At 37.3% G+C, this 15,739-nt stretch overlaps 1 protein-coding gene across 1 annotated transcript in view; it reads left to right on the plus strand.

The window, feature by feature from the left end:
• Nucleotides 1–7,793, plus strand: part of LOC103045649 (MOB kinase activator 3B) — a 68,879-nt gene extending 61,086 nt beyond the window's left edge. Inside the window, exon 4 of the mRNA XM_049464793.1 lies at nucleotides 6,688–7,793. Coding sequence (XP_049320750.1) covers nucleotides 6,688–6,717 — 30 coding nt within the window. The 3' untranslated portion in view covers nucleotides 6,718–7,793. The remainder of the gene's footprint in view (nucleotides 1–6,687) is intronic.
• The last annotated feature ends 7,946 nt before the right edge of the window (nucleotides 7,794–15,739 follow it).

Here is a 15,739-nt window from a genome sequence, read left to right on the forward strand (position 1 = left end):
ATGTAATGTTATTTTATTTCAGTAATTCAGTTAAAAATGTGAAGCTCATATATTATATAGATGTATTACACACAGAGTGATCTATTTTAAGAGTTTATTTTGCTTATATTGTTGATAATTATAGTTTACAGTCAATGAAAACCCAAAAAACTAGTGTCTCACCAATTGGTACTTTTGGCAGTGTGCCAAGTCCTTCTAGAAAATGAAATCTGCATCTCTATAAAAGTTGTCAGTAGCAGAGGGAAGCATGGAGTGCTGTAAGATTTTGTGGTAAAAACTAAACTGCACTGACTTTAGACTTGATAATAAAACACAGTGGATCAACACCAGCAGATGACATGTCTCTCCAAACCAGCACTGATCATCAGTACATTTTACATTTCATTTGTAAATCAAGGGAGCAGAGTCTGGAGGAAGAGTGGAGAGACACACAGTCCAAACTGCTTGAGGTCTAGTGTGAAGTTTCCACCAATCAGTGATGGTTTGGAGAGACATGTCATCTGCTGGTGTTGATCCACTGTGTTCTATTAAGTCTAAAGTCAGTGCAGTGTTTTCCCGGAACAACTTGTATGGAGATGCGGATTTCATTTTCCAGCAGGATTTGGCACACTGCCCACATTGTAGCCAAAAGTACCAGTTGGTCTTATATAATAATCTAATTTTCTGAGACACTGATTATTGGGTTTTCATTGGCTGTAAATCATAATCATCAACAATAAAAGAAATAAATGCTTAAGATATATCACTCTGTGTTTAATACATCTATATAATAAATGAGCTTCACTTTTTCAAATTAATTACTGAAGTAAAGTAACACACTGCTTTACTGAAAGCGCTGGAGCAGCAGAGAGCTGGGAACAGTGGGAGGTGATCTGGTTGTGAGCTGTTTATTGTGTTTAGAGGGTGGGTTAGGATTGTAATCTGTAACAGAGTCGGAGCTGAAAGCAGATTAACGCTCTCTGGGAGAGAGGGGCTGAGGGCCTCAGTAGGGTAAAGAGCAACCGGCACAGAGCTGTGTGGTCAGACTCAGTCTCAGCACTGCCCTCTAGTGAGACCTCACTCTTCTGTTTCCTACTGCTGAACTTGAATAGCCTTAGTAATGCTTTTTATAGTGTAGTAAAATTAGAAAATCCCATGAAAAACCATCATTTTTGAACATACAGGGTCAGTTTCCAAAACTTAGACTAGGGATTAAGCCTGGTCTTGGACTGCACAGGATTTTGAATGGAGATGTTCCATTGGAAATACTATATTAATATTAATATTGTCTATGACTAATTAAACCCTGTCTGGGAAACTGGGAGTCATTTAATACGAGAGAAATGTCTTACAGCAGCATTAAATTGATTTGCAGTTATTTAGTACCAATACCAGTCAAACATTTGGACACACCCTCTCATTCAACGTTTTTTTTTTTTTTTTTTTTCCCCCTACATACTAAATGAACACTGAAGTCTAAAGATAAGAAATCATGTAGTAACCTAATAGCGTTAAATCAACCAAAATAATCTATGAAGCTCAAACTTTTGACTGTTACACTTATAATCTATACTCTAATATAGTACATTTTTAAAAAGTATAATTTCTCATGAATTTTGGCAAATGTAGGCTTTCAGAATACATGACAAAATCACATCATACATTTACCTCATAATCAACACAAACAGAGCATATATAACATTTAATATTGTTTGTTTTAAACATGTATATCTAATATCTCGAACATATTACTATATTATTATAATATTACTATAATGTCAATATTAAACAGGTGTTTTTTATTTGTAGTTTTTTTGGTTTGCTCAAAGTTCTCAGTCTTTTCCATTTGTAAAGTATTTTTGCAGGTATTTGTATTTATATATATATATAGCTCTGAAAAAAAATAAAAGCTCTGGAATATAATCAAGAGGAAGATGGATGATCACAAGCTGAACTGCTTAACTTTTTGCACCATGAGTATAAGCATAAAGTTATCCAAAAGCAGTGTGTAAGACTGGTGGAGGAGAGCATGCCAAGATGCATGAAAACTGTGATTAAAAAACAGGTTAATTCCACCAAATATTGATTTCTGAACTCTTATTTCTTTGCATTATTTGAGGTCTGAAAGCACTGCATCTTTTTTGTTATTTTAGCCATTTCTCATTTTACATGTAAATTAAATGCTCTAAATGACGATATATTTATTTGGAATTCGGGAGAAATGTTGTCTGTAGTTAAAAAAAGAAAAAAAAAGAATAAAACAACACTGTTCATTTTACTCAAACATAAACCTATAAATAGCAGAGAATCAGAGAAAATGATTCAGAAACTGAATTGGTCTTTTAATTTTTTTTAATTTCAGCAAAATTCCGTAATTGTAAATGCATCTAAATGCATTCAGATCATAATAGCAATGCTCCAGAATCCAGTAGAAAGTCGTCTCTGGTCAGTAGAGACTGTTACTCAATCATAAGCAGGATAAACTCTTTTTAATACACTTAATTTCAGCAGAAACAATGAATGAACGGGTATCCCTATACTTTGGTCTGTATGATGTCTCTATAGTGCCTGCAGCAGTTTAAGCCTAAGCTGAAGTTTTTGAATGAGGCTCAGTACGCAGAGCAGCCAATGAGAATAGTGGAAGTCTTTGATGAAGCCCCCCAGTGTAAGGCTGGAAACACCCTCCTAACGGGCCGTGGGGGGCCGGACGTGGACGGGACGCAGGACAGCGGGCTCATTAAGCAGGGCAGCAGAAACAAAGACAGCTTTCTGCCCTTTATCATATGCTCTCCTCATGACCGAGCAGACGCAGAGCGTACAGAGCCACAGCCACGCAGCAGCTCCGAAAAACTGCCAGAACTTCAGACCCGGTGAGGTCACAGCGCCCCGGCACCAGCGTCACCACCAGAACACCATGAAAAGCTGCACTGTGTGCTTTAGCTCATAGACACAAGTTATGGTTTCATGCTGCTTTATTTATTTAGCCTTGAAGTTGCTGAACGTCAGCTCATTACAGGGTTTTCTCCTCTCTGGTTAGATGCATCCTTGTTTGTGTATGTGTGTGTGTGTGTGTGTGTGTGTGTGAGAGAGAGAAAGACCACTTCAGTTTCTGAATCAGTTTCTCTGATTTTGCTATTTAAAGATATGTGTTTGAGTAAAATGAACATTGTTGTTTTATTCTATAAACTGCAGACAAAATTTCTCCCAAAATCCAAATAATAATATTGTCATTTAGAGCATTTATTTGCAGAAAATGAGAAAAGATGCAGAGCTTTCAGACCTCAAATAATGCAAATAAAACAAGTTCATATTCATAAAGTTTTAAGAGTTCAGAAATCAATATTTGATGGAATAACCCTGGTTTTTAATCACAGTTTTCATTTCTCTTGGCATGTCCTCCTCCACCAGTCTTACACACTGCTTTTGGATAACTTTATGCTGCTTCACTCCTGGTGCAAAAACTCAAGCAGTTCAGTTTGGTTTGATGGTTTGTGATCATCCATCTTCCTCTTGATTATATTCCAGAGGTTTTCAATTTGGTAAAATCAAAGAAACTCATCATTTTTAAGTGGGACACCAACTCATTCACTGTTTATTGTAAATTCTAAAAGAAAAGATTTTGGAGCATTGCTATGAGGATTTGATGGATTGCAGTCAGTGACAAGAACATTAGTGATGTCAGGATAATCAATAATCACAACCCCAGCAAACAATTTTTGGTTAGTAGAACGTTTTCTGAATGTTCAATCTGTCAAGTGTCCTGGATGTTCTTACAAAGCTTTTTTCTTAATATAAATGTATTTCTAATTGTCTCCCATTTATTTATCTGGCCAATTGTCTCACCTATTCTGCTGCTACTCAGCTGTATATCCTCCATCACTAGTGATGCCACAACACAAGGAGGGTGAAGACTAGCACATGCCTCCTCCGATACATGTGAAGTCAGACTCCGCCTCTTTTTGAATTGCTTCTGATACATCAGCTCACAGACGCAGACTTGTGCTGATCGACATCACCCTTTAAAGTGATGAGGGGAAAGAGCGCCATCTACTGTACCCACCCAGAGAGAGCAAGGCCAGCTGTGCTCTCTGAGGGCTCTGGCAGCTGATGGACAGATGGAAAGCTTCTGTCTCTGACTTTACTTTATCTACAAGGTAGATCAACAATTTTAAAAAGATTGGTGTCTCCAGATATTAAACAGTGAATATCATACAGTAATCCAGATAACTGGTGTATTAAGTGCAGTAAGAACAGAAGGCCTACTTTTTAAACACTGCCCCAAGCTAACAATGCACTTCAGAGATGCTCCTGTTTCATCACCAACTCACACTTAACTCCAAACACGTTTTCTGCTAATAGCCTATATAAGCAGCAGCAATGTGCGCTGGTGCTAATTCCTCAGTTCATTCTGAGTTCAGCGTTTGATATAGCTTTCATTTCCTAAAGCAAACTGTTATATCATGTTAATGTATCTGCTGCTGGACTTAATACGTAGCTCAGACTGAGGACTGTATCTGAGTCTGTTTAGTTTTAAGCTACTTTAAGATAAAGACAAATATAACCTGCTAGGTTATAATTACCTTCTCAAGGTCACACACACAGAAACACACACCCTATGCCGCATGCTATATACACACAGTCCAGTCAGAATATTAAAAGTATTCAGCTCAAAAGTATTAAACTCATGCAAAATATGTAATATAATAAAAGTGTAAGTATTTGAAAAAAATTATACTCCAGTAGATACACAGTATAATAGTGCTTAAGTACAGTAGTGAAGTAAAAATAATACTCCAGTAGATACAGATACAGTATTTTAGTACTTAAGTACAGTAGTGAAGTAAAAATAATACACCAGTAGATACAGATACAGTATTTTAGTACTTAAGTACAGTAGTGTAGTAAAAATAATACTCCAGTAGATACAGATACAGTATTTTAGTACTTAAGTACAGTAGTGTAGTAAAAATAATACTCCAGTAGATACAGATACAGTATTTTAGTACTTAAGTACAGTAGTGAAGTAAAAATAATACTCCAGTAGATACAGATACAGTATTTTAATGCTTAAGTACAGTAGTGAGATAAACAACTGTTACAGTAGTTCACCTACTGTAGTGCAATGTATCATGTAACTTTTTAGAAAGTAAATTAAATAACAACATTTATAAAATTTAAGTAAATTTGTTACACACTAAAAGTGTACTGTAGTACAGTATATTAAAATATATTTTTTATACCCAACGAAGTATACTATAGAAGTGTGCTACTTACAAAATACAGGAACAAGAAGCATATTTGTACTCTAATGTAAATATAGATCACATATATTTAAAATCAATTCTTAGTACATTCCTAATATACCTGGTGTATAATAGTGATACAGTTGTAACACTCATTAAATGTATAAATTATAATTTTACTGTAAGCATATTTATAAATATGGGGTTACGTACATGATGCATGAAGTAGTATGTTTAAATGTTACTTAAGTATATTTAAAATAGTTCCATTTTAGGACAGTTATGTAAACTTAGATTTTTAACAGTATAATAAGTACAAAAAGTTGTTCTTATTTAGCGCTCTTTAAATATACTGATTAATAATGTAATAATGTGGCTACAAGAACACTTTAGTGCACTATAGCATAATAATGCTTAGTATACTTTAGGAATGCAACGGTACAGTGTTCATACCGCAGTTCTTGGGCCACGGTTTTGGTTCGGTTTCGATATATTAATATTATCTAGCTCCAACATGCAGCACATTTCTAGCCCTTTGTATTTCAAATCAACAAGGTGATCCTACTCACACTTGCAGAGCCAATATTAAACAGAAATTAATTCACAATTCAAATCACAATATCTATTATAAAAAAGGAAAACTTATTCTTACCATTAGTCAAAAACAGGCAACTGATATCACACTGTGCTTTATCTGCTGACTGTCTTTTTACCTTGTTCATCAAACTCAACCCTGAATGAATCCAAAATTATCCTGAACAGCGGATTTATAAGCTGACAGCGCCTCTTCAAATTTCCTTTTCGCCATTTCACGTTCACTCCCCATGATCACGCAGCTGAAAAAGTTCTGTTTAATTAGGGCTCAAATCTTCAGCGTCTGCCTTTAGAGCACTGATTTGCTCCTGGGAAATTCAGAAAAAATTCTGATTGGTTGTTGCATGGTTGTGGAGAGACACGCCAAGAGAAGTGTATAAAAAAAGGCTCCCCCAGGTCCTAAGCAGTCCTGGCTATCGCCCACAGAATACAGTGTCCAATCAATAACTACAAATAAAACATTAAAGTTTTTTCACCAGCGAGACAGATATGGACCAGAACCAGACAGAGACAGCTGGACAAACTCAAACCTTTTATTTTCTTAACAGGGAATTAGCAAACTCAAATTAAAGTGTTCTTTCTTCTGTAGAAAGGAAAAAACAGTGGTTGGGCGGGGGCTGGGGTTGTGAGGTGGAGACGGACAGAGCAGCAGGGCAGGGGAGGGAAAAAAAACACACCAAAACGCACCAAAATGTCGCAGTTTATCCAGGTGTATCGAACCGAACAGGCAGAGAATACGGAAAGTAAATATAGAGAACTGTTGCATTTCTAGTATACTTTAATCTACTTTTTTTTCACTAGGTGTCCCTTATTATGACTATGGAAATGTCCCTATACGTCACTAATTCACGTCTTTCTTTTGTCATTCTAGAAAGAGATGACGTCACGGATGTGCCATTAACGGACGCCCAGGCTCGGCCCACATGGAAGGGACACTAAAAGGACACTAATAGGACAGTAATGGAGCTGAGAGACGTGTCTCTCTCTCTCTGTCGCTGGAGATTGAATCTGATTGGTTGCAGGTGGACGGAGGAGGTCCAGGCAGCAGCAGAGTGGACTGTGTAACCTGTGGGCATTAGCGCTGAGTTGGACAGTGTTCTGGAAACCTGCTGATGAAGTCTGAGGTCATGAGAGAGTGAGAGAGAGGAAGTAGTGGAGAAAAGTAGTGCGAGCACCCTCCTCTTCACCCAGTACATCTCCTGGAGCACGCTCACAAAGATTAACACCACCACCTGCTGGCGAACAGCCGTGCACACACACACACACACACTCGCACACATGCACTCGCACTGTGGGACTGAACTAATCCTAATCCACACGATGGCGACGTAAACCAGTAAAATGACTTGAAAGCGGTTGAAGATGCTGCACTTCCTACCTGTGTTACCTGAGAACAGAATCAGCTACTATGCAACAAATAATGAGATAAATGGGGATAGCTATATTTTTGTCTGAAATAATATGTTTATAGGTGACTTACTGTCTAAGAACTCATCCTGACTGATCTTTAATTCCTTTAATTCCATATTTTACTGAATTTAAATTGTGGTTAATTAATTTAACCCACTTTTTCTTACTCAAAGCTTTGAGAATAATGGTGTATGTGTGTTTAATCGTAACGATTTATGAATTCGTGGTGTTTGGAGGATGCCAAATACTGTTTTATTCCTAATCTGATGCATCTAAATGTGGAGCGGAATGTGTTTACGGACTGTATGACTTCACATGTGATTGGATTTGCTGTAATTTAGTCTTTAAAGATGATTTTAATGATAATGGGTGATTTTCAGTGGATCAGTGGATCTTTTGGTTCAGAAATCAGGTGTTTAAACTACTATTGTACTGCTTTCTTCTTCTTTAACAAAGCAAATACAGGGAGAAGAGCAGGGTTTGTGAGTCCCAACTGCAAATATTTTTGGTATTAGAATTATTCCATATCCTGTACACTTTACAATTTGCATTTAATTTTTTATATTTTTGTAGTAGTTTATTCAGTAGTTTAGTGTACAGAACCAGTCAAATGCTTGGACACACATATTCCCATTTAGTGTATTTTTTCTTGTTTTTATGACAAACATTACAGTACAGTGGATTAATATTCTATTAATTTAAAGAATATACATCTGCAACAAAATAATTGCAGAAGTATAGATTTATAATATAAAATTAAAAGTACCATATTTTTCGAATTATAGGGCGCACTATCAATGAACGTATTTTCTGGTATATTTCCATACATAAGGCACACCGGATTATAAGTGCATTATGAGACACTAGTAAGGAACAGGGGTGTCACCATGTTTTCCTTCTAATTCAGCAGCTATTGCCACTGAGTTGTGGAGGGGGAGTAACTAAAAGCTAAGCTTAATAAACAAAACTGTAATTCTTTGGATAGAGCTTTTTGGATGAAGTACTTTTACTCAAGTCTGGGTCTTTAGTACTTTATAAGTGGCTGGATATTTAAGCAATAATACACGAGAGGGAGTGCTATAATGTGTAATACTGGCACAGCTGTGCCAATATTGCAAATTATAGAAAGAACCTCGAGAGTATTATTTAAAATTATACCACAGTTCCATTATCACTGTTTATTAAAAGATTTTGAGTTAAAGAGGACGAGAAAATACGATCGGTTTGGTTATAATTAAAATAGTTCCATAGCTCCTCTGCTTGTAGCAGCTATGGAAAATACCCTATATTAACTGGAAAATATATACACATAAGCTTTTATTTTAATAATAACAGCTCTTAACCTGATATTGGTGGCTGATAATGTGTGTAATAATTTGTGTAACTATTTATTGTGGGACCACGTCTTTGCCTGGGCCGCCTATTGGAGACATGGCGTTTCTTCACTGTGCCTCTATGGGATCCAGCATGGTCTATAATGACATCGCATTTGGTTTGTAAGCGCTGTATTTTTGCTAGGTTACCTGTATGTGGCAGAGTAATACATGGAGAGCTTCGGTTACAGTGCATTACCGGCTGATAATGTCACTCATAAAACGAGGCTCAGCCAATCACATTGCAGGGTTGAAACTAACTGTTCGGATCAACATTTCTTTTAATCTGCAAAATGATTCTTTCTTCAGAAAAGAGATTGAATGAGAATGGGTGTGTCCATACTGTTGACTGGTACTTTGTGAATGAAGAGTGTATTAGAGTAGGAGGTGTGAAAGCTTGTGTAAATCCACTCTCTCACTGCCTTTAATCTCCTACAGTGATCTTCTCCACAGTCCACTCCATTAGCCAGCACAACTAAGTCCAACAGCGTGGACCCGCTCACCTCTGATCCCCATTCAAACCTTACTGTTCCTCCTTAACCCTGGAGTTCTGAACAAGACCACTGATTTAACCCTCATGTTCTTCTTTTCCTGCACTGTCATTGTCTCTGGCGTTTGGTTTAAACATGTGCATCTGTCCATGTGAATTCCACAACTGAAGCAATAAAGAGGATTTCGGGTTTATTCCACTGCAGCCTGACCTGATCTGTGGGATTACGCTAATGCTAAAGCATTATACTGCAGGTTTCACCCTGCCTATATGAAATAATGTCACGGACAGTTGTTTACAGTGGTACTTTCAGCTAAAAAAAAATCATGATAATCAGTTTTGTAGAGTGTCTTTCACAATCAATATATATTAGTAAAATGTGTATAGGCTCGTCATACTAATTACGTTAAGAGACCACTTCAGTTTCTGAATCAGTTTCTCTGATTTTGCTGTTTATAGGTATATATTTGAGTAAAATTAACATTTTTGTTTTATTATATGAACTACAGACAATATTTCTCCTGAATTCCAAAAAATATATATATATTCAGGGTTTCCGCGGGTCCTTAAAAAGTCTTAAAATGTCTTAAATTAAATTCTGAATTGTAAAGGTCTTAAATTGTGTTAAATTTACTGTAAGTTTGCTGTAGGTATTACATTTTCAGGCGGTGCGTTTAATGTCAGTGGGGAAAGCATAGAAAAAAAAGCATAGGGAATGCAGAGAGCTAGCTAACATTACTGAGGAGGCAGCTAAGGTTAGCGGAGAGCTAGCTAACATTAGCAGTGAGCTAGCTAACGTTATCAGCGAGAGAACTAAGGTTAGCGAAGAGCTAGCTAACATTAGCGGCAAGCTAGCTAACATTAGCCGACAGCTAGCTAAGGTTAGCAGAGAGCTAGCTAACATTAGCGGCAAGTTAGCTAGCTAACATGCTAACTAAAATTGTCTGGTCCATGTTGACCCATTTAAAATTTAAAAAAATATATACATGAAAAACATTTTAAAATTAAAAAGAACATGGAAACATTAAATTACTAATTTAATGGGTTTCAACTTTAACCACACCTAAAGGTTTGTAATACACAAATACAGACCAAGACTGGATCATGTAAAACAAAAGGTAAAGGTAACTCAAAAGTTTTTATGCTTTACTTTTTTCTTTTATTGAGACTTCAGCAGATAATCCCACCTTTCCTGGAAGTTCTGTGAGTCTCCTGCATTTTAATAGAGGCTTGTTGATGCCCACAAATTCTAAATCATATTTTATAGAGAGAGAGAGTGAAAAGATGATAATATGTGAGGGGGGTACACACACTCAGTGAGAGAGAGACAAATATAGCATCCGGATTGGCTTGTCTGTGTGTTACTGCAGTAAGCATTTAAGGTGGAACATAGACTGTATATAGCTGGACAGAGCATCGTCTCTCAAAAGTGAAGCCACCACAGGTCGGGCGCCCCCTGCTGTTCGGTTTCAGAAAGCTGTGTAACCCCAACTATCCCCATAGGTTTCAATGGCAAAACAGACAAATTTCAATAATTTTCTAATATACTGTAATTCTACCTCCTTTATTTAAATGCAGCAGCTAGTGTAACCTCTGCTTATATTGTCAAATTTTTATATCCCCACAGAATTCGTTTTTAAAAATGTTATTCAGCTCTATTCAAAAAGGTGTGGTTATTGTAAAAAGGGCTGGTTATGGGCGGGACCAATAACAGACCGTCAGCTCCGCTCTGCAGTCTGTGACCACGAGGCAGCCCTCAGGGGCGGGGTTATTTAAATGAGTAGGCTGTCTCAACACAGTCTTTCTCCCTCCTCTGGTCTCTACTGCACAGACTCGGGTTTCAGGATCGCCAACATGGAGGAAGATTTTGGCTCCATTTTCATTGAATGAATGGGAACGGTGACACGACGTCCATCTTTTTTTACAGTCTCTGAGGTGGAACGGTAATTCGAATAAGACAATGGTGAAAAATTTAAATCAAATTCGGCTTCTGATCCGTTTCTTTAATTTCTGATTTTTGTTTGTATGATCAAATAAAAAACAGAAAATGCAAGCTGTTATTTGTTTTTTAGTATTATATTAAAAAACGAAAAATTAAATGATTAATTGTTTTTTTACTTTTCTGATTTTAATTCTCAGAATTGGGTTTACCTCATCAGAACCGCTATTTGTTAGTAATCATCCCTTCTGATAAATTAATGCATTCAGCTACTTTAAGTTGCATAAATTGCTGACAATGATGTGCAAATGCAAATACACAGCTTGTGCTTGTACTGCCAATCGAATATGACTTTCTTTGAACAAATAAACATGAACCTATTGGCACCATATTGGATGTCATGCATGGGAGTTTTGCCGTATTGAAGTAAGCTGGTGACCAGCCAATGTTATTCTGACCTCGCTAAAGCTCTCATCGCTGAATACAATCAGTTTTGTCCAGAAATGTTCCAAAATTCTGGACAGTAGAGACACCTACTCCAACAAAAGCAGAATAAACTCTATTTAATACCCTTGTTTTTGGAAGAAACAATGAATAAGCAGGTGTCCTGATACTATTGTCCTCAGAAGTGCAGAAATAACACTGGCTGTATCTCTCAGCTTGCATCTCTTGCAGAATCTCCCTTGTCTCTCCTGGTTAAGCTCTTTATCAGAAACACTCACGCTGATTGCTTGTTAGTTGTGGCTCAGAACAAGTAGCTAACATAAGAGAGTATATTACTCTTACAAGATCTGCCCGCTGTAATCCCCTGTAGGGTATCTAAAATGACCTCTATACCGCGTCAGAGCAAGATTAGACCTTAGATTTGTCTACAGAAGGGTTTTGTGCTGTAATTTCACTGTGGGTAAGCTTTTGTGCAGCTTAATATATATATAAGACGCGGGTGTTCCTGAGCTCAGAGCTTCATTTTCTGGGACTAGGTTGCACGGAACTGTTGAAAGGAACCAGGAAAACCAAGATTTGTTCCAACGCTATGGGTTAATACTGGTCTGACATCTCTAAAGAAAACAAGAAAAGCTAGAATCGTACCAATTTTCTGGTCAGTTGTCTGGACATCGCTGGAAGAATCAGGAAAAGCAAGAACTGCATCAACGCCATGAGTTAACAAGAAGAAGAAGAGCCAAGGTTGGAACCAACTCTATGGGTTAAAACTGCTTGGATCTTTAAAGGATGTAAGAAAAACCAAGAACTGTTCCAACTCTCTGAGGTAACATTGTACAGAGATCTTTATTAATAAGCAAGAAAAACCAAGAGGAATCAAGAGAATCAAGAACTGTATCATTTTTCTTGGAGAAACACTGTCTGGACCTCTCAAACCAAGCCAAGACCAAGAATTGTACCAGTAATTATAATCAGAGGACCAAGAACTCTCTCAATTAAGACTGTCTGAACATCTCTAGAAGGAACAAAAAAAGCTAAATTAGTATTAAATCCCTGCTGGAAGAAGAAGAATCAAGAATTTTACCTAATCACTGGGTTACCATCTGCTAGACGTCTCTAAGGGGAACCAAGGGGACCAATAACCGTACAAATCTATGGGTTACCATTGTCCAGAGATCTCTACTAAAAGCAAGAAAACCAAGAATTGATCCAACTCTCTGAGTAACATTGTACAGAGATCTTTATTTAAAGCTAGAAAAACCAAGAGGAATCAAGAGAATCAAGAACTGTACCATTTTTCTTGGTGAGCCCTGTCTGGACATCTCAAACCAAGCCAATAATTGTACCAGTAATTATAATCAGAGGAACCAAAAACTCTCTCGATTTTAGGACTGTCCGAACATCTCTAGAAGGACCAAAAGAAGCAAAATCAGTGTTAAATCTCTGGGTTAACATTCTCCAGAGCTCTCTGCTGGAAGAAGAAGAATTAAGACTTGTACCTATTCACTGGGTTACCATTTGCCATTTACCATTTAGACATCTCTAAAGGTATCAAGACGAGCAATAATTGCATTTATGGATGTATGGGTTAGCATTGTCCAGATATCTCTACTGAAACAAGGAAACCAAGAATTGTTCCAACTCTCTGAGGTAACGTTGTACAGAGATCTTTATTGAAAGCAAGAAAAAGGAAGAACACCATTATATATACTTTTTATGTTAACATTGTCCAATATCTCTAAAGGAAATAGGAAAGCAACATTTGTGCCAACTCTCTGAGGCACTATTGTACCGAGACCTTTATTGAAAGCAAGAAAAATCAAGAGGAATCAAGAGAATCAAGAACTGTACCATTTTTTTTTTGGTGAACACTGTCTGGACATCTTAAATAAAGCCAAGACTAATAATTGTACCAGCCATTTCTAGAATATTCTGGAGAACCAAGAACACTCTCAATTAAGACTTTTAAACATCTCTAGAAGGACCAAAAGAAGCTAAATCAATATTAAATCTCTGGGTTACCGTTGTCCAGAGGCCTCAACTTAAAGCAATAACAACAAGAATTGTACTTTTTTGTGTTAACATTGTTCAACATCTCTAAAGGAAAGAAGAAAATCAACATTTGTACTAATTCTATAGGGTAACCATTGCCCAGACATTTCTAAAAGAAGCAAGAAAATCAAGAATTATACCCATTTTTTGACTTAACATTGCCTAGATCTCTCAAGGCGAATCTAGGGAGTTCATATTCACATTGTTTGGACATCTTTAGATGAGGCAAGATAACCAAGATTAGTACCTCTCTGTGTTAACATTGTGTAGTCATCTCTCAGAGATTCTGTGGAGTCATCTGGACATTTGTAAAGTTGTCAAGAGAACCAAGAAATATACTAACTCTGTGGGTAAACACTGTCTAGATATCTCTAAGATGAATCAGGAGAATTGAGGAAGGTTCCAAACCTCTGGGTTAAGATTGACTGGACATCTCTAAAGAAACCAAGAGAAACCAAGAAAACCAAGAATTGTGGCAAATCTCTTTGTTAATATTGTCTGGACAACTCAATAGGATCAAGAATTGTACCAACTATCTGGGTTAACATTGTCTAGTCATCTCAAAAGCAACCAAGAGAAAGAAGAATTGTACCAACAGACTGGGTTAATGTTGTCTGGACATCTTTAGAATAATAAGACCCAAAAATTGGACCAACTCACAGGGTCAACATTTTTTTGGGCATCTCTAAAGAAGACAAGAAAACATTGTGGGGACATTTCTAGAAGAACTCAAAGAAATTATGCCATCTCTCTAGGTTGGCATCATTGACATCAAGTCTCTCACAGATTCTGTAAATTTGATTTTCATGGTTTCAGCTTCACAGAGGTGTTTTGGTGCACCATCTTTTACCTCCAGCCAGACCCCATAAACCCGAGTGAAATCCTCCGGGCTAATCCAGCAATGGGGGAGAAAATAGTATCGTCCGGTCCGCCGGTGTGTGTGCAGATCCTATCCACCATCGCTCTGGTGTGTTTCGGTCTCTACTGCATCGTTAAAGGCGTCTCCTTTGGCTTCTTCAACTGGTGGTACATCCTGGGGGCTGCATGCCTGCTGATCACCGCCTTCGCCGCCTTCCGAGTCTACGAGGTGTGTGTGATCATGACTCGGGCTGAGATGGCTCAGGCTGAGCCCTCCATGATAGCACCCTGAGGAATGCTATAGCAACACTGGTTATGGTCAAATGTGACTGTTTCTAAGGAATTTTCATAGAAGAAGAACAAGGACCATGTGTTCAATGAACGATTTGGACAATTGGAGCTCCTTCAGTTCAGATCCTTTGAGATTGAGATTACTTTCGTGTGATTTACTTTCAGGATTATGTTGGTAGGTCATTCAAGAAAACATGTTTTTTTATCTTATTGGAGAAAGGGCATCTTATATGGTGAAAGTCAGTCGTCCAAGAAAAATCGCAGATTTACCTCAACATGCAATGCAAATTCATTTTGAACTTATGAATGTAGCATTTTACGAAAAACTTGAAGGTTCAGCTTCCCAGACAGGGATTAAAATTCATTTCAGAAACTCTCCCTCAAAAATACTGTGTTGTCCAAAACTAGGCTTAACTCCTGTCTGGGAAACTGCCCTGAAAAGTTGAAATAACTGGAACATATTGACAAATGGTAAACTACAATAGAGTTCATAAATTAGTTTTTTTTTTATTTTGAAAAGTCTAAGCTTGATCTTACTTTGTTTCCAGTATCTATTGCTCGTAGCTCTTCCAAGTCAAAAAATAGCCCCTGTCCTACCAGTATGTATTGCTAGAAGCGCTTTTAGAGTCAATAAAAAGAGCTTCAGAGTTAACAGTATGTATTACCAGAAGCTCTATGAGATTCAACAAAAAAAACTTAAATGAAATGCTCTAGTGGTACCAATATGTATGCCTAGCAGCTTTTTCAGAGTCTCTGAAAAGAACCTCAGTGTTACCAGTATGTATTTACAGTATTTGTTTGGAGCCATAAGGGTGTTGTCAGGATGTATTGGCAGGCATTTCTCGAGTCAATAAGAAGAAGCTCATTGTTACCTGTATGTATAGGCAGAAGTTTTTAGTCTCAATAAAAATAACTTAAGTGTTACCAGTATGTATTGCTAGTCGCTCTTCCAGAGTCAAACAAAAGAGCCTCACTGTTACCAATATGTATTGTAACTGGCACTTTATTGCTGCTAGCTCTTTCAGAGTTCATCTCAAGAGTATCAATGAAAAAAGACAATAAAAAGCCT

The sequence above is a fragment of the Astyanax mexicanus genome, chromosome 1, assembly GCF_023375975.1.
Source record: "Astyanax mexicanus isolate ESR-SI-001 chromosome 1, AstMex3_surface, whole genome shotgun sequence".
Taxonomy (NCBI): Eukaryota; Metazoa; Chordata; class Actinopteri; order Characiformes; family Acestrorhamphidae; genus Astyanax; species Astyanax mexicanus.